The 26,985-nt window shown below is 45.9% G+C and overlaps 1 protein-coding gene across 2 annotated transcripts in view; it reads right to left on the bottom strand.

Moving 5' to 3' along the window:
* Positions 1-22,294, bottom strand: part of ALKBH3 (alkB homolog 3, alpha-ketoglutarate dependent dioxygenase) — a 52,908-nt gene extending 30,614 nt beyond the window's left edge. Inside the window, exons 1-7 of one of the 2 annotated variants that reach the window (XM_054027957.1) lie at positions 22,141-22,294; positions 20,170-20,279; positions 17,886-17,998; positions 16,348-16,382; positions 13,379-13,426; positions 10,311-10,414; positions 2,536-2,624 (exon numbers count right to left, since the gene is read on the bottom strand). In XM_054027957.1, coding sequence (XP_053883932.1) covers positions 2,536-2,624; positions 10,311-10,414; positions 13,379-13,426; positions 16,348-16,382; positions 17,886-17,998; positions 20,170-20,248 — 468 coding nt within the window. In that variant the 5' untranslated portion in view covers positions 20,249-20,279; positions 22,141-22,294. The other variant, XM_054027956.1, reaches the window with a different exon arrangement.
* Between the last annotated feature and the right edge of the window lie 4,691 nt (positions 22,295-26,985).

The raw sequence follows: 26,985 nt of genomic DNA, 5'->3' as shown, positions 1-26,985 counted from the left end.
CTGGCATAACATTGCCACTCTGTGTCCCTGCATTCCTTGCCCTAATAGTACTGCTTAATGAGTCCAGCTCACCTTCTGTGTTTTGATTTTAATGTTCTAATAGTTTATGCTAGAAAGTGATTCAAGACATAACTGGATCTCAAGCTCCATGAACTACAGCCATTGTATTGTTAACATATTTCTGTGCCCAGTCTCTATAGCAATTCTACAGATTCTATTGTAATTGCTTCCAATGCATCATGGGTATTTAATAATGATTTTACACATTTATATCATGCCTTTCATTTGAGGATCTCATAGTGCTTTTAGCCAGTAATTAAGTTTCTAGCCCCAATGTGAGATATGTCAGAATCATTACCCCATTATATAAGTGGAAACACTGAGGCACATGGGGTTAAGGGATTTATTCAAGGTTGCACAGCAAGTCAGTGGCAGAGGACAGAATAGAACCCAGGAGACTCAGCTCCCAGTCTCCTCCATGTTCACCCGGGGTCCGTTTGTCTACTGGCTCTGGCATTAGAACCTAATCACAACATTCTTATCTAGCCTACGTATTTCTAGTTCAGTCACCACCTCAATACCTAGGTGCCATGTGAATGATTATCTATGAAAATAGCTTGTAGTTCAGGGAGATTATTGCATTGAAGTGTCACATTTAACAAGTGGGCTGCCTGAAGAGAAAACCATTGGATCTCCAGGATTACACAGTTTGTGAGGAATATGAAATGAACTGACAGGGAAGGGCTTACGAGGAATTACCAGCACCACTTTTTAGTAACTGCCTGATCATTACTGGATTTCTTTGATTTCCACTCTGACAATATTCCTACTGGCAACCTCATCAGATAGAAATGTAGATGCGAATGTGTGATTCAATAGGAACTCCACTGTAAATGAGCAGTAACTGAAGTCCTCTTGTTATGAAAGGTTACCAGGTTACCAAATATTTCACTGCTTACAAGGAAACATTTTTCTAATATCATGATTCACACAACCATAAGCACTTATTGCACTTGGGAGGGTTTCAAGTTCCTATTATCCCCACACTTCTTTAAAAAAAAAAAAAAAAAGTGAGGGGTGATGCTTCTGCTACAAATCAAACTTCCAGGGCCTGATACTGGGGTGTGGCTAAGCTATGCTCTAAACCTCTATCCCTCTACCTGGATCCTGAGGTTGCTTTAAGATACACTGGTGGTAATGGTCCCATTCTGCCAGGCAGGGATCGCTAGAGCTATGCAGACTTTATGCCACATGGGGATTCCTTCACACCAGGGAAATTCCCAGCTGCAAAGGAGTCAGAAAAGGGGAGGGGAGAGAGAGAGAGAGAGAGCGCGCGAGAGAGAGATAATCAGACTGACAGTCCTGAAGACTGAGGGTCTTTGCCTTTCCATAGAAGAAGTACATCACACACAATGGTAGGCAAGTTTTCTTCATACTAACCCACCACCTTGCCTCATCTCTAACCTCATACTAACCCCGCACCAACTAGTAATAGCTTTCACTGCTTAGCTATTCTGAGCTGGATTTGAACAACCAATCTGCAGGTGAAAGGCTCCATATGGCAATGCCAACCTCCAAAGCCATCCAGACTCCACCACCTCTTTCTAGAAAAACATTTAAATAAAACACTATGTAACTGAATACATCCCAATCCATGGGCTGTCTGTATTTTTCCATTCTAAATTACACAGCCTTTACTAAAGCATTATCATGACTGCCAGACCCTTCCATCTCAGATTGTTTACTCAAGCACTGTGTGCAAAATCCAATTTCCCTCAAATTCTGCTTGGTTGGGACGTATCTTTCCTTGGCAGCAGTGAAGATATCTGGGACTCGACAGAAGTACTTTCTCATGTAACCTAGTTCTCACTAGTTATTCTTAATTTATGGCTTAAAACATGGGAATCTATTGCCATGGAAATGCCAAACAAAGAAACGTCCGGAGACAGTCCAAATGGACAACAGGTTGACAGAGTGTGACTGAGCATGAACAAAAAGTCAACAAGTCACTTAACAAGGTTTCTGACCCTTCATAAATAGCAAAATGACGTGGGAAATTATACGGTACAATCTGATCTTGCTAAACATGTGTACTAATCTGATTACACTCAGGCACGCAGCGAGAATATGCCTGAATGCTGCCTAAAGAAGAATCAAGAAGTGTTTATTTTTAAAGTTTCTTAAAGGGAGTTTATCATCATAAATAATATGATATTGTCTCTGAGGCATACAGAATGGTTAAGAGACATGCCCAAGGTCAGAACTTGGTCAAAAGCAGAACTTGGAATGGAATTTAAGAGTAGTGATTGCTAGTCCACTACCACCAGAAAAGGCTCCTCATCAAAGGGATAAATTATAGAAGTCTGAATACATCCACAAAATAATGAAATTCCATAAAGTAGGCATATATTCCATTGACCAACTTTGGTAATCATGAATCAGATCAGATCAGATCATAGTGCAAATGTTTGTTTATCTTTTAAAAAGTTATTACTGCAATCTACAAAGAAAAAGCCATCATAAATTAGTACGTACATTAGGATTTGGCTGCATCGTTAACCTGGAGTAAGTGTAAGGAAGTTCCCCATACCAGGAAGTAAGTCTGGGCTCCTTGTAAGATAGATCTAAAGAAAGAACAATAGGAAAACTTTACAAATCAGGTATCAACTGGCTAGGAAGTGAAGAGGTGAAAGTGCAAGACTGTCAAGAAGCTTCTTGCAAGTGATGATCAAGAAGCAATAACCTTCTCACCCCAAATTGAAAGGTGGCCCCTAAAAAGTGCTCACCCCTCCATGAAGAGTCTAAATGGTACCCAATGAAGCAAGTAAATTCAGAAATAGGCCTAAAATTCTAATCGTCCCTCTGTGTGGGGTCCATGCCTTGCAGAGGTCTCAGAACCAGGCAAAATTTCTCATCTTCTGGGCTACAACAGGTAGGCACGTTGAGGCGAGGTATGGATGGTGAGGCCAACCTTAAGTTTTACCTGTAGCTCCTGGTTGCTTTGCTTTCTGTTAGTTTAAATGCTGCCCAAAAAACATTCACATCAGTTTTAGGGAATGTCTACTGAAAAGGATGGAGCAATGGGAAGGTGGAGCATTGCTGAGGTACGATGTAAGTTGTGTGCAGCTGGGCTGAACCGGTACATTTTGCCAGATATCCCTACTGTGTGGTTTGATCCTAAAACAGGATAAAAACACTTTCAGCATCTTGTGGCAGAATTAGCTTAGTGGTTACTTCACGTGTTCGATAGTTAACTGTTACCATTCTGCACCCCCTTTAGTATGCCTCAATAAAAGACAGTTACCTTTTCCGTACTGGTGTTCTTCGAGATGAGTTGCTCATGTCCATTCCATATTAGATGTGTGCGCTCACCACATGCACCAGTGCCGGAAGTTTTTCCCTCAGCAGTATGCGCAGGGGACCAGCTCTGGCACCCCCTGAAATGGCGCCCGCATGGCGTGGTATAAGGGGCCCCGCCGGCTCCCCCCACTCTTAGTTCCTTCTTGCCGGAAACTCAGACAGTGGGGAAGGAGGGAAGGTTGTGGAATGGACATGAGCAACACATCTCAAAGAACACTAGTTACGGAAAAGGTAACTGTCTTTCTTCTTCGAGTGCTTGCTCATGTCCATTCCATATTAGGTGACTCCAAAGCAGCACCCTTGGAGGTGGGTAGGAGTTCACGGAGGTGTAGATTGCAACACAGCTCTGCTGAACCCAGCATCATCCCTGGCCTGCTGAGTGATGGCATAATGAGCGGTAAACGTGTGGACAGAGAACCATGTTGCGGCTCTACAGATGTCCTGGATAGGGATGTATGCCAGGAAGGACGCCGAAGATGCCTGCGCTCTCGTCAAGTGGGCTCTGACAACCAGCAGTGGCGGAACCCCCACCAGGTCGTAACAGGTTCTTATGCACAAAGTAATCCAATTGGAAATCCTCTGTGAGGACACTGGACAACCCTTCGTCCTATCCGCTGTAGCGATGAAGGGTTGAGTCGATTTTTGGAAAGGCTTGGTATGTTCTAAGTAAAAAGCCAAAGCCCTTCAGATGTCCAGTGCATGAAGACGCCTCTCTTCACTGGTCTTGTGAGGTTTGGGACAGAACACCAGGAGGAAGATGTCCTGGTTTATATGAAAGGTGGAGACGACCTTTGGCAAGTAGGCCGGGTGGGGCCGCAACTGAACCATATCCTTGTAGAAGACTGTGTATGGTGGTTCTGAGGTCAAGACTTTAATTTCCAAGACCCTTCTCGCCGACCACACCGCCACCAGGAACACGACCTTCCATGACAGATGGGAAAGGGACCAGGAACCCAGAAGTTCAAAGGGCGGGCCAGTGAGCCTAGAGAGAACCAAACTAAAATCCCACTGCAGGAAGGGAGCCAGCACCTCGGGAAGAGTCTCTCCAGCCTTCTCAAGAATCTGACCATCATGTCATGGGAAAACACCATCTGTCCTTGGATCGGCAGGTGAAAAGCGGATATGGCCGCAAGATGCACTCTAATGGAAGTGTGCCAGGTCCTGGTTCCTTAAATGGAGCAGGTAGTCCAGGACAGCTTGTATGGAGGAAAGCGAGGGAGAGATGTCCTGTTCGGACGTCCAGCGGGAAAACCTCATCCACTTGGCCAGGTAAGTCAGTCTAGTTGAGGGCTTCCTACTTTCCAGGAGGACCTGTTGGACTCCTTCTGAACAGGTCCACTCCTCCGGGTTCAGCCCTGCAGCATCCACGCCGAGAGATTGGGGTGTAAGAACCGACCGTGGTCCTACGACAGCAGGTCCGGTCAGCTGGGCAGGGGCCAGGGCTCATGAGCATGCGAAACCAATTCTGGCGAGGCCACACCAGGGTGTTCATGATAACCCGTGCCTGGTCTCGCTTGATCTTTGCCAGGGCTTTCCTGATGAATGGAATCAGAGGAACGCGTACATCAGGCTCACTGACCATGACAAGAGGAAGGCATTGGAGAGGGCAGCTTTGCTCAGACCCTGTTGAGAACAAAACTGGTGACATTTCCTGTTCTGTTTGGTAGCGAACAGTCCACTTGGGGAGTTCCCCCCCTTTGGAAGATCACGCAGGCTACCTTGGTATGGAGCGACTACTCGTGGTGAGAGGAGAAGTCCCTGTTGAGCTGGTCTGCCAGTGTATTCCTGACACCAAGAAAGTGACAAGCTTCCAGTTGGATTTCTTGACTGATGCAGAAGTCCCACAGATGGAGTGCCTCCTGATAGAGAGCTGACAAGCGCGCTCCCCCTTGTCTGTTGATGTAAAACATCAAGACTGTGTTGTCTGCCAGGACTCGTACCACCTTGCCCGACAGGTGGGGCAAGAAGACTCTGCACGCCAGCTGGACTGCTCGGAGCTCTTTGACGTTTATGTGTAACCATACCTCCTCTGGGGACCACATTCCCGGTGTCTGAAGGTTGCCAAGATGTGCCCCCAGCTGAGGCGTCGGACACCAACTCGATGGAGTGAGGAGGGTTGTCAAATGGAACCCCTTTCAGGGGTATCTTGTCGGTCCACCATTGCAGCGAGGCAAGTATTGCCTGGGAATGGTAACAATCTTCTCCAGGGGGTCTTGGGACTGGGAATAGACAGTCACCAGCCATTGTTGCAGGGGACACATCCGGAGCCTAGCATGGCAGACCACGTAAGTGCATGCTGTCAGGTGGCCCAGCAGGCGCAGACAGACCCTGGCTGTAATCAGAGGGAATGCGGAGACTTCCTGTATGAGGTTCACCATCATGTGGAACCTTTCCAGCGGCAGGAACACTTCCTGTATGAGGTTCACCATCATGTGGAACCTTTCCAGCAGCAGGTAGAGTCGAGGACTGCTCTGATTAACTTCATCCTCTGCACTGGCACGAACGTCAACTTTTTGTCATTCACCAGCAGGCCCAGAGAGTGGCACATGGCTTGAAGCACCGCAACATCCCTTCGGACTTGAGACCCGGAGCCACCCTTGATGAGCCAGTCATTGAGGAACGGGTAGATCTGGATACCCTAGCACCTAAGGTAAGCTGCTACCATCGACATGCACTTGGTAAACACTTTTGGTGCTGTCGCCGGGAGGACTGTAAACTGGTAGTGGTGGGGCCCCACCGTAAACCGGAGGAAGAGTCTGTGTCCTTGAAAGCTCACTATGTGAAAGTATGAGTCCAAGTCGAGGGCGGCATACCAGTCTCCCAGATCCAGAGAGAGGATAATAAAAGCCAGAGAGACCATGTGGAACTTTAGCTTCTGTAGGTACTTTTTGAGGTCTTGCAGGTCCAGGATGGGCCGTAGACCGCCCTTGGCCTTTGGGATTAAAAAGTACCAGGAATAGAACCCCTTGTTCCTGTACTCAAGAGGAACTTGTTCCACCACACCCAGCTGTAGTAACCCCTTTACCTCCTCTGCGAGGAGACTCGCATGAGAGGGGTCACTGAAGAGCGATGGGGAAGGTGGGTGGGAAGGGGGGACAGAAAGGAACTGGAAGGTATGACCCCATTCCACTGTGTTGAGGACCCAGCAGTCTGAAGTTATAGCAGTCCAAGCTGGAAGGAAAGGGGAAAGGTGGTCGGAGAACACTGGGAAAGATGGATCCAGGGAATAGTCTGGTAGGTCGCCCCCGGGCGCATGCTCAAAACAACTGTTTGGCTCCCTGCTTATTACAGGTCGAGCTCGACTGGGCAGAGGGTGGTGGCAGGTGGCTCAGGCGGCGCTTGTAACCCTTGGCTCATTTATGGGGCTGGTCCTGTCGAGGCTGACTCCCCTGGCCCTGCTGTAGTTTGAACTGCTTACGCGCTGGGGCTGGGGTGTAGAGAGCCAGGGTTTTTAGGGTGGTGCGGGAGTCCTTGAGGCCATGCAATTTGCTGTCTGTTTGCTCTGCAAATAGGGCCCTGCCGTCGAAGGGCAGGTCCTGCAATAACTGCTGGGTCTTGGGGGACAACCCAGAGAGAAGCAGCCAAAAGACTCGCTGCATGGAGATAGCAGAAGCCATGGTGTGGGCAGCAGCATCAGATGCTGCCTGGAGGGCCGCCCTGGCTGCAGTTGTGCCCTCATTGATGATTGCTTGGAACTCCTTCCTGGAAGTGTCGGGGAGCAACCCTTCGAACTTGGCCATGACTTGCCATATATTGAAGTCATATCAGACAGGGAGGGCTTGGTGGTTGGCTACTCTCAGCTGAAGACTGGAAGACAAATAAACTTTACATCCGAAAAGATTCATCCTCCTTGAGTCTTTATTTTTGGGGGTTATCCCTGCCTCTCCTTGTGGTTAACTGCCTCAACCACAAGGGAACTGGGGGCAGAGTGGGAATATAAGTACTCATGCCCTTTGGTTGGCACAAAGTACTTATGTTTGTCCCTTTTAAAGATGGGTCAGGGAAGTGGGGGTCTGCCACAGGGCATTAGTGATTTTGGAGATCCCTTAATAAAGGGGTAGGGCCACCCTGGCGGGATCCGAGGACATCAAACGGAAGAGTCCTCGGGCTCTCTAATTCCTCTGCCTGAAGCCCCAGGTTAGAAGTGACCCTCTTCAAAAGTTCCTGGTGAGCCCTAGCGTCATCCTGAGGAACTGGGCGAGGGGGCCCAGTCTGGCGCCGACGAGGACGATGCCGGTGCCACAGGAACTTCCACATCCATTGGTGGTCCAGCAGCTTGCTCCCCTGGGTCCTCCTGAACCTGCAGGGTCTTACCCTTGAAGCCTCGAGCACCGGAAGGGGATGGGATTCTGAAGCTCCCAGCCTCTCTGAGGCTCCCGACACTGATTGGGCAGCCTGGGAAGGCTGGGTGAACCCCCAGGGGTTCCACGGGTACCATAGCACCGGCCACTGCTCTTGGGGCCATGGGGCAGGTTTTGGTGCTGATAGTGTAGTCGGCACCATTGATACTGGGGCTTGTCGTGCAGTCAGAGAACTTTGCTCCGAGATGGAGCTACCAGCCGAGTGGTCAATACTGGTTGACCAAGATTGGCCGAGTGGTGGCTCTTGTCCAACTGGTGCTGGTCGCTGCGGCCTGAAGCTGACCTGTCCAAACGAGACTGTCTTGGTCAGACTCTCGGGGACCAATGGCGTTCGGTGGATCTGCATCGGATACCCAGTGATCCACGCCTCACACTACTTGACCAGTACCGGGATGCCAAATGGGACCAGGAGCTACTACGGGCCAGTTGCTGGGAGATCATGCTGAGTAGGGCAATCTCCTTCTTGGAGACAGGAGGAGACGGCCCGGCGATTGGCGGTCTCTGGTGTCCGATTGGTCCCAGGATTGGTACTGGGCCCTTGGAGACAGTCGGGGCTGGTCCTGGAGTTCTTGCCGGGTAGCACGTGCCTTAGAGGGTCTGCGCCATTCCACTGGTGAGGTGTGCCTCGAGTCCCTCAATCGGTGCCCCCGGTGAGGGGACCAAAGAGGGCTCCGCTGAGCCTGCCTCTCCCATCCTGAGGCATGACAGCTTCAGGTGGGCGAGTGATGGCGGGATGTCCCTCTCGATGGGGAATGGTCCCGCTGAGGCAGGGACACACATATAGGTCCCAATGCGGGTTTTCCCTGAGACTGGGGTACTGCTGGAGCCGGTGTGGGTGGCACCGGGAGGGTCAGGGTCTCCTGAGCCACTTGAAGGGCTTTGGGCGTCAACAGAACCTGAAGCTGGCCTGGGCCTGCACTGCTATCCGGAGTTGCAGGCGAAGTATGGGATGGGCTGCACCGCTCAACCTGAGGCCCAAGTTCCCAATGGGGGTGTTGAACTGCCCGACACAGGTCATGGCTCGCCCCCCAGCCCTCTCCAGTGCCTACTCCATCAGGAGCGCTTTCAGATGGATACCATGCTCCTTCTTCATCCTAGGTTTGAAGGGTTTAGATACGGCACTTGTCACTTATGTGCCCTTCACCTAAGCACCTTAGGCAGCTGGTATGTGGATCACTGACGGGCGTAGGCTGTTTGCAGCGATCGCAGGGCTTAAAGCCAGGGAACCGGGGCATGCCCCATCTCCTGGCTGAGTCCCATTCAGGACTAACGAAGAGTTGAGAACTACTAACTATATACAACTATATTACAAGTTTTCAAATTTTGCAAGAACTGAGAATGAAAAAATGCTAGCCAAAGCAGCAGAAGTTCCAGCACTGTCAGTGGCAGCAAGAAGGAACTTAGGGTAGGGGGAGCTAGCAGCGCCCCTTATATCGCGCCATGCGGGCACCACTCCAGAGGGCACCAGAGCCGGTCCCCTACGGATATTGCTGAGTGAAAAACTTCCGGCACTGGTACATGTGGCGAGCATACACACCTAATATGGAATGGACATGAACAAGCATTCAAAAAAGAAATGCAGACTTTGAACAGGTTTGTTCAGGACCAATGGCTTGCTTGGCAGGACTAGGACAAGCGTTCTCTGGGCCTGTTCTATATCAGTTAGATAACATTGTAACCTTATGCCCAGTGCTGAGTAACAGCGGCTAAGAAATAGCACAGGTGCCTCCCAGTGAACACAACCGGAATAGCAGGCATTTCACATGCTTACTGCACATATAAGTGTGTCTGAGGTCTGGTCTATACTACCCGCCTGAATCGGCGGGTAGAAATCGACCTCTCGGGGATCGATTTATCGCGTCCCGTCGGGACGCGACAATCGATCCCCGAATCGGCGCTCTAACTCCACCAGCAGAGGTGGTAGTAAGCGCCGCCGACAAAAAGCGGCAGAAGTCGATTTTGCCGCCGTCCTCACAACGGGGTAAGTCGGCTGCAATATGTCGAATTCAGCTACGCTATTCACGTAGCTGGATTTGCGTATCTTAAATCGACTCCCCGCTGTAGTGTAGATGTACCCTGAGTCTAAAGTAAGGCTATGTTCTTCAGTCTAACAAATTGCAACCAACATGCTTTACATAATTAAATAAAATAGAATAAAAGCAGAAAAAGAAAATGATATAGGCATAGACAAGGGAGAAGAGAATTATTTATGCTGAGATTTTAAATGAGAGATGATATATGGAGAGAAAGAGAAAAAAGCAGGGACTGCAGAGAAGACTCTAGCAACATCAGTGGTGAGAATGTTTAAAGGGACAGAGCAGAGCAATTCTAGGAGGGGAATTTTCACTTTGATCTGGAATTAATGGGGCATCACAGAGTTGTTTGAGGATAGGATGATGTGGACATGCCTCTTTAGATATGTAAAAACCGAGCCGCAGCAGCACCCTCTACACCCCTGAGTGTGGAAAACTGAGACTCGGGAGGGAACAGACAAGAGAGTTCTAACAGTCACGGTTATAGGAAATGAAAGCAAGAGTAATGATTTTGACATAGGAGTCAAGGCAATTACATTAAGTACTGCACATTTACCCTGCCTGAGGTGAGTTCTCTGCCTCCAGGGGATCTCTTGGAGCAGTTGTTCAAACATCCAGTCTGCTTGTTTTGAGTCAATGAATCCAGGAATCAAATGAACCCTATTGCAGAAAAGTTACAGATTGAAGAGAGGAAGCAGGAAACGTACACTGTGCATATACCTGGTTTTTATTAAATACACCTCTACCCTGATATAACGCTGTCCTGAGGAGCCAAAAAAAAAAAAAACTTTCTGCGTTATAGGTGAAACCGCGTTATATCGAACTTGCTTTGATCCGCTGGAGTGCACGGCCCCCCCCCCCCCCGTATCGCTGCTTTACCGCGTTATACACAAATTCATGTTATATCAGGTCATGTTATATCGGGGTAGAGGTGTAAATGTTTTTCAAGTTTTTAGATGGAGCCAAAATGAAAACCTTCAAGTGTATACAGTGCCTCTTCATGCCCCACACATTTTTGTATTATCGATAGGCAGAAAAATCTGGGAAGTATTACTGCTAACTCTGAAGCAAATAAAACAGGGGAAACTAAAAGCACTTTAGCTAGCTGAATACATGAGATTAGCAGCTTTTGTTTTAAAATGTATTGAAGCAGTAACATTTTAGGCCTTAATCAGGCAAAATGCTTAAACTCATGTGGCTTAAAGTTAAGCATGTGCTTAAGTGTTTTACTAAACTAGTGCCTTAAATTCCACAAGACTGTTCTCTGTTCATATTTTCATTATTTTAAAGCAAGTCAAATTTCATACCTAAAATTTTTCAGCATTGATTCTTTAACCATACAATATAGCCACCGTGCATTCATTTGTCAGCAGAAAATAGGAGTGACGTTACCTATCTGGCTTCCCTATTAGGTCACATGATATCACAGCTTTGGCCAGGAAAAGGATATACATGAATGAAAAGTAGAACTAGACAGATAACCCTAATATAAGTAAAGAAGAGAGAATAGCTGTCTTTGCTCCACCTCTGGCAGGTCAGATAATAAATAATATTCAGAAATCAGTTTAGAGGCATAGAGTATTACTGTCCTAGTTCACCTAAATCAGAAAAGAGACTAGAACCCTAACAAGGAGTGGGCAGGCAGGAGCCAGGAGGCGGAGCCTCCCAGGGATGCTTTAGAAGCTAGACATCAAGAATTAGGAGGATCTAAAGTCAGCGTCTGCAGTTATAACCCACATTTTCTGCAATGGAATAACAAACAGGTAGAATTGTGACCCTTGTTTCTTTCAGTACTTTTGTTACACAACACCGGAAAAGCATAAGCCAAGAGAATTGCATCCACACACAAACATATCTGTGATGATGATGATTCCTACTAGTCACAGACAAACAAGAATGGCTAGCTAACCAAAGAGGCTCTGAGAGATTTGTTGAATTCTTCCATGTAGAGAATCTAGAAGGTAGCATCAGGACTGTTCTCATGGCTTTTGCAGGCATTTCTGGACTGGCAGCAAGCTTGGCCTATGTGATACGACGAGTCATGGAGTGCCTTGGTCTTGTTCTGGACTACCTACAAGTTTTTTATTGGCAAGATGGCTGTGTATGGAATGCGTTTCATTTCCTTAGCACAGAGTTGTGATCACATATCACTGGCAATGTGGACTTCTGTTTTGGATTAGAAGTACTAAAAAGTATTTTCTGCAAATAAGCACATACTGCTACCAGATATACCAGTTTCAAGTGGAACTGTTGCTGAAATATACTTACATTCCATTAACAATAAAAAGGGGTAGTCATCTTGAAGGGTGAGAAGCCTGAACTCCTTGCTATAGCTAGTCAACTACTAGCAGCCTGTTAAAAAGCTGGATCCTGTTGTACCAAGGCTCCTAAGGCCATTAGTAGAGCCCTACATGGATACAAAATTTGTATCTACATCTGATACGCGATCCACAAAAATGATCGGTGGATATAAAGCGGATATTCACAGATTTGCAGGGCTCTAGCCATTAGTATGCCCCTCTGTTACACTGCTGTGACTCCCAGGAACACATGCAGTTACAGAGATAGGGAGTGCAGTTGTAAGTATGTACACATTTACAGGGGGTGTGGAGGCTGTACAGAGAATTTTGTAAATGTCTATAAAACTGTATAATATATACATTTTTACAGAGATTCTCTCTTTGAGAAAGTTGACTTGAGAGATTCCAAAATCACTTTATTGAAATATTATGCTTCAGCCCAGAATCCTAAAACGTTCTTTTTAGCTGATACACAGAATAAAGTCTCAATACCAGATTGGCTAATCTACTGGATGTTAATTCCCTGGAAATGCCCATTATTTAAGCAGCAACACAGGGCATTTACACATGAAATGAACAGAGAGAGAGGTTAAACCTTTCCCAGGTATCTTCCTTTAGATTAGCAAAGACTGCAGGCTGGGCTGTTTCCTTGGGACTAACGACCAGCTGAGGATAATAGGTATCTTGGACCATAATACTATGAACTGGCCTTTACTGGTCAGGACATGCTCTGGGCCTACTCTGTTACTGCTAAATTATCCTTCCTGACTGACAAAGTGATGTGTCTCTTCTTAGTTTGTATTTGATAATTACCAGGTCAGAGAGAAGTGCTAGCCCAGTAATGGGAAGATACCAGGAACAGGATGTTAGGTGATGCAGAGTAACATCAGGGTTGTGATGATTCCAAAATGCTAAAAGGAAAACTACTGTCCCAAGAGTTTATAGTGACCTACACTAGGGTATGGACTAATCAATCAAGGCCACTTTATCTATTCCACTACACCACTGGAAGTTGAACACAATAACAACCTGCATACATTCATTTTCACTCACACCAACAATAGATTCCTAACCTTTTCCATGCTGCTCAGAATTAACCACATTGCTGCAGCCTGATGTACCAGTTATGCCAGGGGCCAGAATCCCCCCTCCAGTGCCATCTTACACATAAGGTGGCATGGGAGAAACAACATCCCTACCAGAGCCATCCTCTGCATCACCAAAATCCCAGTGGAGATTAGACCTTCGAAAGACTGAATGCCATTACTCAATAGCAACGAAGGTGCTTTAAAAAAAAAAAAAAAAAAAAAAAGGATCCACTTACCGAGACACTCCTGTTGGCAACGTGCTGATCTCATACAGGCCCTGTTCACTGAGGACGTGGAGAAGAAACAGCCATCAGGTGGATGAAATACAAGAAACAGATAATACATATGGATAACTATGCATGGTCCAGTCACGTACAAACCTGGGTTAAGGAAAGTGGTCTAAGGACAGTGCAACATACTACCATGAAGGAGCAATGAGGCTAGGGAGAAGGAAGCCAGAGTGAAGGCCAGCAGAAGCTGGGAGTGCTGTGGAAACAACATGCTCTCCCCTCACAGATCACCTCCCATTGCTTGTGGGAGCCTCCCCTCTGGCCAAATACTCACTACAGGGTTTACAGGCTCCAGAGAAAAATAGAGAGGGATGATGGAGGGGAGCTAAAGGAAAAAGGACCTCATGGCCCTATTCCCCTTCCAAATACATAATATAAACACAAACAGTCTGACTCATGCTGAGGAGACCACACTCTGGAACTTCAGTTAGAAGAGTTACCCTCATTTTACCTAGCCCAGCAAAATAAATATGCTGTGGGAAGTGCTACGTGCCACATATAAACCAGGTGGCAGATTTGAAAACGACATTTTAACTGCTGCATGAGGTAAAATAGTTGTTCTATCAGCTACCTGCTGCATTGCTGTGAAGTGCAGATATTGGTCTATAAATGGTCTGCCTGAGCTTGTCTCTCAACTACTTCCATTGTTTCCTTCACTAGCTTCAAACTTCATTCTGTCCCATATGCCTGAACAGCCTACTAACCACCATTACCCACCTCCTCCCCACCCTCAGAGAACTGTAGTAAATGTATGGTACTCTGAAGCATTTCCTCCATATACATTTGATTTCGCATCCACACCAATCCATATATGATGTTTTGTAATGACTTTATTAATAAACAAGACTCTGCACTTATACATCACTTCTGTCCAAGAATCTAAAAGCGTAGATAATTAATTATGCTGCCTGTGAGGTACATATCATCATCCTCATTTTACAAAGGAGAAAGCGAAGTACAGAGAGTTAAAGCGACTTGCCCAAGGCTACAGAGCAAGTCAGTGGTAGAACAAGCAATATAATTCACCTCTCCTGATTCAGTCTTCTGCTCTATCAACTACATCACACTCTTGCTTTAGAATGTACGTTCTTTGGAGCAGGAACTCTGATCTGTGCTGCACAATTATTTACTGTACAGCACTGTGCACATCTGCATGCCCACAGAGGCTAACTTATATAATGGTGAGAAAAGTGATATTTAATGAACCGTGTATTGCACATCATGAGGTGTTTATGAGGATTGCAGAAGCAGTAATCCTGAAAGACCTGTATAATAATGTACAGCGACTTAGCGAAGAAAAGGGCATTACATGAACTCTATCCTGCTTGCCAGATTTTCATAATGGCAGCTGGGGTCTTCCCCCACCCTGATCCCCCTTAAACAGAAGTAGAACAACTGAAAAGGGCCAGTGGGCCTTTAATGTATTTCTTAAGTTATCTGGATACAGCTGTACTTTCTTTCCTTTCTGTTATTATTCTATCACTCACTCTGAAATGGAAACTGTGAAGCTTTAATAAACAGACTGAAAGGTCAGCTACTTTCACAGCTTCTCTAAGTGCCTCTAGTGAAATGCTATTTAGTAACAACCTAGAGCAATGATTTCTCAGTGAATCAGGACAGAAAACTCTCTGTACGTCCCATAACAAGAGTACATTAAATGGAACTATTTCCGCAACCACACCAGTGCTGGGCACGTGGGTGTTTCACCTGGATTAGTTTTCTGTAACCAATAGCTATCTAGTCTACTACTTGAATTGCAGATGTAAAATTCCAAAAAGAAAAATATTTACAATTTTGGAAAGAAATAATAAATGACTGGTACAGTATATTAAGAGTTAGCTCTACAACCCAACTCTGAGGAACTGCCCATTAAGGAAACTCCTCTGACCCCAAACAAATCTCCATTCCAAAGTCTGTAATTTAATGATTGGATGACACATGCAGACACATGAGGAATAAGCGTATCCTGGGAATGAGCTCTCCATGTCACACTGGAAGATCATCAATGGCCTGAAGCACTTGAATACACAGCCCCACTATCAGTCTGATGGTGACACCTATGAACAGCTACAATTCTTCAGCCCTCATGGTAAAAAGTGTTTACCATCCCTGATATTTGCACTAAACATGGGACAGATGTAGCCTGGAATTTTGACTGCATCTGGATCTGCCCTTACATCAAGAAGTTTGGGATTTCAAGTGTAACTTCCAAAATAGTTTATATTAGGGATCATTCCAGATAAATATGTTAACAAAGGAGAATTGATAATACATACACACACAGCAACCTAACTTTGTTGGGAAGGAAAAACAGGTTTTAAATCTAGGGACCTTCATCATCACCATTATCACACTGACCAAAGTGTTAAAAATATACCTAAAACAGTTTACTTGATTCTGCTCCTGTTCTGAATAGAAAAGAAGAAAAATTCTTCAGTATGGAGACCTCCCTGCCCCAGAACACACACTAGTTTTGGATTACAAACCTCCAAATACACCCAACCTAACACCTTATCCCCACATGTTACAAACCCGAAGCATAGAAACAAGGTTGTCATGGCACAAGAATAAAGAGGATGGGAGAAAGCTGTGTGTGTTGATCCTACCACCTTTGCACAGATCCAAAACCATTATGTATAATTGACCAATTTATGACAAAGCCCCACTGGTCTTTCCTACTGGTTTGTACAAACCCAACAAAACAATTAAAACAAGTGAAAAAAGATTTGGACTTTACTGAATATAAAATCGGTTTGGGATCAAAGAGTTGAGTCTGGACCTCATGTTTTGTACTGAAAATTCTTTCCACGGGTATAGCAATTAGAAATGCAGAAGACCCATCTAACCCATCCCACCATGGGCTGGGGGAGGAGAAAGTAACACAGTGAGGGTAGCAAAGCCAGTATTATACTCACTCTATCACTCTTGGCCCTGGAGCTTTGCGTTCCACCTGGCAGGCAACAAGAAAACCAGATAAGTACACCAATGGGCTGACATGCCTCAGCTATACAGGGCTGAGCTCCAAGCCCTGCGGTGATTGTGTAGATACCAAAACCTTCATAGGGGCTTTGATCCTAGTCCCAGCCCCACCTCCAGTAGAATGGATTTGGGATTTCAACACCTACCTGCCCCTCAGTACTGAAATGCTAATCAACACACACATATATTCTCTGGCAGTTTTGGAATGGTGACAGTATCACACTGAAACACCCACCAGCAGCTAGTACTTCTCTGGAATCACCTGCTAATTACAGCAAGTATGGCTAGCTAGAGGAGAACTGGTTTGCTCATACAGCTGCTGGACACCAGCTGAGACTGGAGACTCGCTTTCCCTGCCTTCACGGGTTAAAAATCAGAAGCGACTCCCTGGAGGAAGGGGCTGAGCAATTCTCTAGTTTCAGACAAGCAGCAAAAAATATAAAGAGAGAGTAGGCAGCAAGAGCTACTAGTCTAAAATCCCCCGCATAGCTTGGGATGATTGTCTCCTGTGAAAGCCAGAAGTGGTTTAATCTTTACCACTGCAACAGAAAGGAAGGGTAGGGGGGGAAACAGGTGCTAACTTTTGTTTTTGCCCGTGGATGCTTTCCATCTTCTGGTTTCACTGTGAGCCATGTACATGCTTCTGCCACCTATTGGTGGCTTGTGGGTACTGAGCACCCCCTATTTTTTTCCGTGGGGGCTTAAGCCCCAGCGCACCCACGCAGTCTGCACCTACATAGTAGGGCTTCGGTCTAGAATGGAAGTCATCAGCAACCATGCTGTCCTGATAATCATTCCAGTTGTCTCAGTGAGACCAGCTTCTCTCCCTCAAGTAAATGTCACTCTTGGAGGGCCCATTCAACTATACCATTTTCAGTTTGCCTCATCATAGTAAACCTCCTTCCATGTGAGGAAAGCAGGATGTAGTCCCATTCAGAGAGCATGTTGGCACAGTTACAAGAAAAAAGTGAGGCACTGCCTTTTCAGTCTTACAACCAATCTCCAATTCCATGCAAGAAACTCACTTCCCACTGGAGTGAGCACATTACCCTGTAATCCCCTGGCAGACCAAGGGGTAAGGGTTGAAACTTGGATCTTACTCTCCTTCTCCCACCAGAAATCAGAGGTTGACTATGCTGCCAATGAAGCATTCCCAGCAGAAGGAGCAATAGGCAGAGCTCATTTTTCTGGCTTTAGACCAGAATATTTTATTTGCTTCTGCTGAACAAAGTGGCACTGATTGGTAGCGAATGAAAATCAAAATATTTGTGGTTGGTTAAGATGATCCTAGCTTTCTGTAAGCCACACATGTAATATGTTTGTAAAGTGTGTGTTACAGAGGCCCAAAAAGCTTGGACTGAGATATCTGTATTCTTGAACTACACCTCGTAAGGCCAACTAATTTTAAAAATAAGTTGTTCTTCCACTTATCAACAAAAAGATGAGATGACAGGACACCCATCTACATTTTTACCTCTGTTGGTTCTTTAAACACAAATTGTCTTTTGGGTGGAAGCTGCTCTCTTCTCATCCAGGTCTGATCAGTGCCCACTGACACAAGATTCCTGGCCGCAGAAGCCCCCGGAGCTAAGGCAAAGAAAAGAACAGGCTCAAGGAAACTAGTGGGATCAGAGAAATGAACATCTCACTATGTGGAAAACCCAATATTCCTTTAAGGGACAACTAATGGAATCACTGTTCAGTTTTCAAGGATTTCCCCCTTACGTCCAAGTTTTAAAAAAGAGCAAGGGAAGAGTCAGTCATGTTTTTAATAATCATTAAAAGCACCTAAAATCTAGGACAGGAGCATTTTTAACTAATTTATAAACTGAAGTGAATAAAAATTTAACCCAATTGACAAAAGTGAGTCATTTAAAATCATAGTGGCCATTGTTTATGTTAGACTATGGTAAGTTAAAGATAGTAGAGGCTTTCCATCAAGGAGCTCATCCCCCCTATGGTGCTGAAAATATGAGAGTGGCGTGGCTTCAGGGAATATTATGGTTCTACTCAAAAGATATTTAGGAAATGTCTTTATTACATACCCAAAAAATCTATACACCAGGGGGCTGAATTAAGGTGATACAGGCAACTTTAATTCCAGCATTTCCTACCTTCTGAGCACTTCAGTTTGCAATGCTCTTTTAACAGTTCTGCGTGCGTAATTTTCTAACTAAAAAAAGAGAATCCCATCACCGTTTGAGAGCATAATGTAGTAAAATCTCATTCTGTGGGCCAGTTAGTGATAGCAAGGTAAGAGAGGTGTCATTTTGATTCTGTAGATTTTTACCAATCAAATGACACCTCCCTTACCTTTTTATCATTAACTGGCCCACAGAATTACACATGTTCCCACATTTCATGTGGAAACATACTGAGCACTCCCACTCTGGTATTGGTCATCAGCAAGACTGGAACCCGGATACCCAGCACAGACCACTACAATTTGTGCTGCAGGAGAAACCGGTAATAAGCTGTGATATTCCGTATGAATCAACCACTAGTGGGAGACAATATAGATTAGGGTGACTTACATGATTAGTTTTTTGCAAGCATAGGAATACTGGGAATCAGGCATCCTGGATTCTATTTCTGTCTCTGCAGAGGAGTATGGACAACACTTATGGAGAGCACAGCCAAACACAGATTTGGCACGTCATTCTAAAAGGCAAAGAGGCTGTGGACTAGACTTGGGTCTACCATTTTGGAAACCTGAATTCTACTCCCAGCTCTGAATTGCCCTTGTGCAACCTCTCAGTCATCCCATCTTGAATCTTGGGAATTAGATTTGTCTGCTTGATAAGAGAGATACAAGGACCTTCTTGATAATAACGAGTGAGAAGAGCATGGAATTATTAACACTAGAGTCAGTGGAAGGTCTCCTCCTGCACACCTTCCCCTAGGCCAAACGGTATTTTGTTGCTGCTGCAGCATTGTCCACCAAGGCAGGATCGCTAGCTCTATGCTTAGTATGCACAAGGCTCAGTGGAGGTAGGGAGCAGCCTCAGTGCAGACAGAATGTATAGAGATTTTAAAAGAAAGTCTATAACAAGTCCTACATGTGCAAATGGAGACTTTCCCTTCGAGGTCTGCAAATTTCAGTACATTTCTACAGGGGTAGCAAAAAGCTCTCTCACCCCTCAGGACTATTACCTTACCAAATTTCAAGTTTTTATTCAAAGCATGAAAATACTAGAGCTCCTTAAATAAATGGCTGGGAAAAAATGAACACTGGCAAAACTACCCTACCTGTTTTCCCTAACTTCTTTCTCAGAATGGATGATCTATTTTTCTGAAATTTAAAAACAGATAAGTAAATAAATAAATCTGCACGAGGCAGAGGGCAAGCATGGAAAGTTTCAATCTTCATGTTACAAGGTGGCAAAGTTATATGCTAGAAAAAACATGGGCTTCTAATGCAAAGCATTAGACAGCCCAACTACAGGTGTTCCTACCAGCTCCCCCTATAATACTAAATGTTTGGGTCGCAGATGAGCAGTAAGTCTTTATATAATTCATTTCCTCAAGGCAGCTCAACTCAGCTAAACTATAGTATCAATCCTCATGGAAATTATAGCTTTCTCCAATATTCCAGCTGGGCTATTTGAATCAAATGATGTGTCCTGGATCACACAAGAAATCAAATTCATTCGGGATTAGAACAGCTCTATAAAATATTAGGAAAAACTTAATTAAAATTATTAAAAAAAAAAGATTAACATAACCAGGAACACACAAAGAAATACACAATATCTTGCCTGCATATGAGGCTGTTCTGCTCTTAACAGGTCCAGACCAGCCACCCTGTACTCTGGCTCGCCGTCTTTTATCTTCCATGATTTTTCACAGCACTGGTCTAAATCCCTCCCTGTGTTTCAAACATAAGAAACAAGCTGGTTAGGCAATTTAGAGCCAAGTACAGTATTAAAATATCAACAGAGTTTATGGAAACACTTTTCTAGTGAGCTGGTGCATTACACATTATGGACTTCGTCACTTGCCTTACCCCCACTGTTTAATTTGTTCCAGGGCTTGCCAGGGCTGAGCCCCTGAACCTCTAGGCTTGAAAGTTCACAGCCCCAGCACCTCTGGGCTTGCTGCATCAGTTATGAATGTAAAAAAAATTGCTTGAGCCCTGGCACATAATTTTCTTGAGCCCTGGTACCTCTTTCATTACAAATTAGGCACTGCTTACCTCCCAACAAAACCTGCCCAGGCAGACTTTAGTAAGGAATTCTCATTTCCTATAATGTCCCTTTCCTCACTATTTATTCCTTTTCTTACACTCTTAACCTAGCCCTGCTTTCTAATCCATAAACTCTACAGGGAGATGACATACACATCTCCCCCTATGGGGGAGGGAGATTTTATATCTGAGTATTGTACTATGCATGTCCAGACATTTCACATCTTTTCTAGACAGACAGACAGACAGGCACCTGTTTCAAACATGTGACCATGAAACCCTTCCTTTAGGTTAGTACATTTCGCAAACCTGCTAGCTGTGTAAGAATATCCTATAAACAGAATTTATGCTGCCCTTGCGGATGTTCCTTAGCATCGCCTAGTCTAATGACATCTATGTTGCCATAGTAACTAGGGTACCTCCTCAGAGAGGAAAAAGAAATATGGGGAAGGAATGAAAACAACAAGGAGTCCAGTGGAACCTTAAACACTAACAGATAGAAGGAGGAAATGCACGATGCTAAATAAAACAAATCAACAAATGGCTGGGCAACAGGCTGTGCCTGCGCTTAACTGCAGTTAAGTTTTACTTAACTTACCCTAGTTTTACTATGCAGCACCCAGAGCACCAGAGAAACTAAGTGGGCACATCTGTGCATGCGTAGGAGAGTGTTTGCTTGTATGTGCATGGAGGAGGAGAGTGTGTGTGTGTGTGTGCACGCACAGGTGCAAGGGAGTGGTGGTTGGTGGAGGGGAGTGTTGGGAGGGAGGAGTAGTTGTGTGCCTACTGGGAGCAAAGAGGAGTTTATGTATGTGTCTGTGCATGACAGGGCACAGGAGAAGGAATAAGTACTGGTGAAAGTGTGAGAGCATGGGTGGGCAGTGGTGCTAGAACAATTTGTATAGTGGGGCTGCTGAAAGCCATTAAAAAAAACAGACACACACAAAAAAAAAAAAAACTATAAACCCTGTGTATGATGGAAACCACTTCAAGCCAGGGGGTGCTGCTGCACCCCCAGTACCAGCACCCGTGTGTGGAGGGGGGAGAGTGAGAAGGAGCAAAACGAAGGGAATTGTGTGTGGAGGGAAATGGGGCAGGAGTGTGAAAGGAGATGTCTGAGGGTTGCAGAGGAGAGTGGGCATAGGGTGGCAGGGAGGGTGTGCAGCTGAGTTTGTGCAGGGGGCAGCAGAGGAGGCGATGTGTGGGGGTGCAGAGGAGGGGGTGCGTGCAGTAGTGGTGAAGGGTGCAGAGGAGGTTGGGGGTGGAGGAGGTTACAGGTCTGTCATTACAAGTTTTGGAAGCGCAGCGCGGAGTAACGCTGGAGTAGCGAGACCCGCCAAGCCCTGGCTGAGGGTCGGGCTAGGCCCCAGCTCCACCCGCGTTTGCTCCCTTCAGGGTTTTGCGGTTTCCCGCAGGGAGATGCCCCCAGTCCGCGACCTCCGACGGGCGGCATCTGTGTGCCCGGCCCCGCCCCGGGGACAGCGCCCGCGGCCGGTGGGGCTCTGCTGGGGGGCAGCGCGGGGTTTGCACGGCGGCGCCTCACCCTGCCCAGCTGCGCGGGGATCCGAGTGCACCGTCCGGGCCTGCACCAGCCCCGCCCCACTCCGCTCCGCCCGGAAGTTGCTGCTGCGGCCGCTTCCTAAGCCACCCGGCTCCGCTTCCCGGCGCGCCGGTTCCGTCCTGCCCCGGACCCGGCCTTAAACGGCGGCGGCTCGACCCCGCCCAGGGCCGGCGCGGCTCTCGCGTGTCCAGCCAGGCACACCCGACCCCCCTCTCCCACTGAACGGGTAGTGGAGCCCGCAAAGTCCGAGCAGCTAATTATTATTTAATCTATGCTGGAGGCTCACAACCTCAGACCAGGGCAGCTCTTGCTGTTTGTACAGCAACAATCACGCTGCTGGCTACTACATGCCAATGATTATTTCCAGAGGGCAGCGAGCATGGGGGCTTGTGGCCTCAGTAACCCATTTCAAAAGGCCAGAGCTAGAAGTTGTTTCAGGGCTGCTCGTGTATTTCCTTTCCCATTGCCACCTTAGCTCGATAAGCTATTTATGTTCTCCACGAAGGGGTGCAGTTGGGGGATACTACAGCTAGTTTTAAGTTTAGACTAGCTACAGCCTTGAACAAGTTATTAGCCTCTGTCTAAGGAGGATAAAAAGAGGGAAATTATGATCCTGACTCATTAGTCATTTGTAAAATGCTTTGAAGATGGGAAAGGGCTGAGTAATGATTCTTCACTATGCCACATACATGACTATATGCCTACAGATAGAGCATTGACCACTCCTGAATCCCAGGAGGGATGAGAATTGGCCTGCAGAAAAATTCAATGGTTAGAACAAAGGAATGTGCTTCGGGTTGAAGGAGTAATGCTATTAACATACCACAGCTCTGACTATTTATATTTTAGTGGAAGGATGGCTGCCTATTCCACCTAGCAGAATGGGTTTAGAGAAGAATTCATTCTGATGCAACAGTTTGCTAATGCTAAATATATGGTTACATGCCTGTTCCACAACTTGTTCAAAAAGAGGTATTTTACATGTCCATTCTACTTTAGTTGGCCATGCACCAGAACTGGATAACTTTTTCCCCCACGATGGTACCTCTCGGGACAACACATGCACCCTCTAGCCTCTTGTGTTGCTTGCCTAGAGAATAATGTTCTTAACTGTCAGGGTAGTTAAACACTGGAATAAATTGCCTAGGGAGGTTGTGGAATCTCCATCTCTGGAGATATTTAAGAGCAGGTTAGATAGACATCAATCAGGGATGATCTAGACAGTATTTGGTCCTGCCATGCGGGCAGGGGACTGGACTCTATGACCTCTCAAGGTCCCTTCCAGTCCTAGAATCTATGAATGGGATAGAGTTGCCCTGAACCATCTCAGTTCCTTCTCACAGCAGAAGCCAATGTACCTAGCAACTATGATGCAGTGGGGAAGGATGGTGAGTTGTGGAATGGACATGTGCAACACATCTTGAACAACAGTTATAGAATAGATATGTAACCATTGTTTTGTCTTTGATTCATTGCACATCTGTTCCACTTTAAGTGATTCACATGCAGTTTCTGCTAGAGGAAGATAGGGACAGGTGGCCCAGGAGATGGCATAATGAATGGTAAACGTATGAACCGAAGACCACATCCCAGCCCTGCAACTGTTGGAAACCAGAACATTGTCCAAGATAGCTGCTGAAGCCACCTGAGCCTTTGTGGAGTGGGCTAGCACTCTGTGCAGGAATGGAACAGTAGCCAGGACCTAACAAATACAACTAGAAATCCAGGAGATCCTCTGGGAGATAACTGTTCCCCTTTCATACAATCAGCAAATGAAACAAACAATTGAGAGGATACCTGAAATCCCGTAGACTGGCCAAGCAAAAAGCTGCTTCTATTCTAATGCCCAATGTATGTTTTATTGATCTACAACAGAACCCCATGTACTCATCCTTGAGAGTGAGGCTCCAGAAAAAAAAATGGCAGATAAAGTCTGATTCAAATAAAAATCCAAAACCACCTTAATAAGAAATTTGGGGTAAGCCCATAAAATCACTATCTTTGTAAAACAAAAGTATGAAAAGGGTTAGCCAGAAGAGCTTGCAGCTCAGCAAGCCTCCTACTCGAGGTAATAGCTATTAAAAACACAACCTTCATTGGTAGACGGGACAATAAACAGACGGCCAATGGTTTGAAAAGAAGTCCCATAAACCCTAATAGAACTAAGTTTAAATTCCAGGAATGGACTGAATCCTTTACAGGAGGAAAGGGAGTGTCCAAACCTTTTAAATTCCTGATAGCAATTGGGTTGGAGAACAGATTTGCTGCCTCCCTATAGGAGGGTGAAACAAATAGCAGGAAGGTATTCCCTGAATGAACTGACAGGACAGATGAAGAAGGTAGTCCAAGATAAAATGGATAATAGCCATGGGAGGAATTCCTCTATCAAAATGAAAACCTTTTCCATTTCATAAGGTCTGTATATCTTGTAGAAGACTTTCTCCTATTCAAAGGAACACTCTGAACTATGGCAGAACAGGCAGACTCTTAATGATCTAACCACTTAGCATCTGGGCAGTTTGATGCAGACTGACAGGGCTGGGATGCAGTCTGGCCATGATCTTGTGAGATTACATTGAGGGAGGGGAATTGGATCTCAGAAGTTCAACAGACTGAAAAACTAATGTTGACAAGGCCAGGTTGGTGCTATTAGGATTAGACTGGCATGGTCCTGTCTGATGTTGGCTAGTACTCTGGACACTAAACACAATGGGGGAAAGCATAAAGAAGCTTTCCCTTTCATAACATCAGAAAGACACCCATTATTGACCCAGGGCTGAGGCCTCCTGTCAAATTGAATCTGTTCTGGCAGGTGGCAAACAGGTCCAACTCTGGTACACCCCATGTGGATTTGAGGGAGACTTGTGGTCTCTAATGAATGACCTTCTGAGTCGGTCTGCTGGTAAATTCTGAAATCCCAGGAGATTATATGCTTTCAGCGATATTCCATTCTTCATGCAAAAATTCCAAAGGCCCAATGCATTTTGGCAAAGTTTGGGGGGGGGGGGGAGAGGAGGAGTCAGACTTGGCCCTCCCTGTTCATTAAGGTCAAATATCACCACAGTGTTGTCTGAGAATCTGCACTGAGCAGCTGGCTATGTGAAGAAGAAATACTCAAGAGGCCAGGTATATAACACAAAGCTCCCAGGTATTGATGTGGATGGTGAGATCCTGATGTGACCATAGACCCCGAGTTTTTAAATTTCACAGATTTGCCCCCCTTCCCCCCGCCAAGTACTGAAGCATCTGTGACTAGTGTCACTGAGGGAAGAGTCAGAGCAAAGCGAACTCCATTGCACATTTTGGCCAAGTCCATCCACCAGTCCAGGGAGGACAGGAGAATTGAATGTATGTGAGTCAGAGTATCCAGTGGATTTCAGGGGGGATGGTTAACTGACTTCAACTGCCACTACATGATCCAGAGGTGAGTTGAATTCACATATGTGCTATCTGCATACTGAGTCATGTATGTGGCAAGCTACCACATGTCCTAGTGGTCTCAGGCAGTTCCTCATCATCGTGGGGATGCGGTGACTCTTGGGAGAGGCAAAGTGTCTAGTCAGAGCCAGACAGACAACCTGAGCTAGCCCCCCTCATGAGATTGGTAAAAAATGATTTGTCTTTGAAGACCCAACGACTGGAAGTGAGACTGATCTCTCTGCCCCTCTTCTTGCACCTCTGTCTAGACTGTCCATGGAGCAACCAGTCATCCAGGTATAGATACACCTGGCTGTCCATCTTTCAAAAATGTGCTGCCATCACTGTTGTGCATTTTTTGAGAACTCAGGGGGCAGAAGATAGGCCAAGCGGAAGGTCCATGAACGGATAATGAACCTCTTCTATTACAAATCTTAAGAAGTGACTCTGGTATATAGCCACATGGAAGCATGCATCTCTTAAGTCGAGGGCACCCAATCATTAGGAGATGGGTCTGAATAGTAGAGGATAGAGTAACCATACCATTTTTTTTTTAAATTGGTTGAGATTTTTGTAGGTCCGGAATGGATCTGAGGCATCCCTTGGCCTTTGTTATGATAAAATATTGGGAATAAAATCCCTCCCCTGAAGATGAGGGGGCACTTCCTGCATGGCCCATAACTGCAACAGAGACTGTACAATTTTAATCAGTATGGGCTTGTGGGATTGGTCACTGGAAAGAGACAGGGAATGGGAGGCATTGCTGTGAACTGTAGAGTATATCCCAGTTCCACTGTGTTTGGAATCCACTGCTCTGATGTAATCCAACCCTTAGGAAGTGGAATAGCCCGCTGCCAAAGGGAGGAGAACTCTCCATGAGCGGTTCACTGTCCTCAACCAAGAAGTCAAAGAGACTGCTTTGAGGTAGAAGAATGTCTAGTGGTGGCAGATGGAGAAACATGGGGAGGCAGTCCCTTTTTCTGGGACCTCTGGTATCTCCTGGAGTAATTAGGCTGCCATAATGGATAAAAGGGATCTCTCTACTGGACAGGAGGACGAAAATGCTTCCTCTTTACAGCAGGGGTATAAATCCCTGAAGTCTTCAGAGTTGCCCTGGAATCTTTTAAAAGAGTGCAGAGTCTCATCAGTTTTGCCAGAAAAACTTGGGCCTTCACCAGCAAATCTTCTATAGCCTGCAGCACTTCAAGCACAATGCCTGATCCCTGGAGCCATGAAGCACAATGCATAATAATGGCCATGGCCATCACTCAAGCTGCTAAGTCTGCATTGTCTAGTGCAGCCTGTAAAGAAGAGTGGAGAACTGGACAATGCTAATTAATAAAGGCCTTAAACTCCTCTTTTGCCTCCTCTGGTAATTTGTCCTGAAATTTAGACATTCCATCCAAATAT

This window comes from Malaclemys terrapin, chromosome 4 (assembly GCF_027887155.1).
Source record: "Malaclemys terrapin pileata isolate rMalTer1 chromosome 4, rMalTer1.hap1, whole genome shotgun sequence".
In the NCBI taxonomy this organism is placed as follows: Eukaryota; Metazoa; Chordata; order Testudines; family Emydidae; genus Malaclemys; species Malaclemys terrapin.
This window is presented reverse-complemented; position numbering and strand designations above follow the sequence as displayed.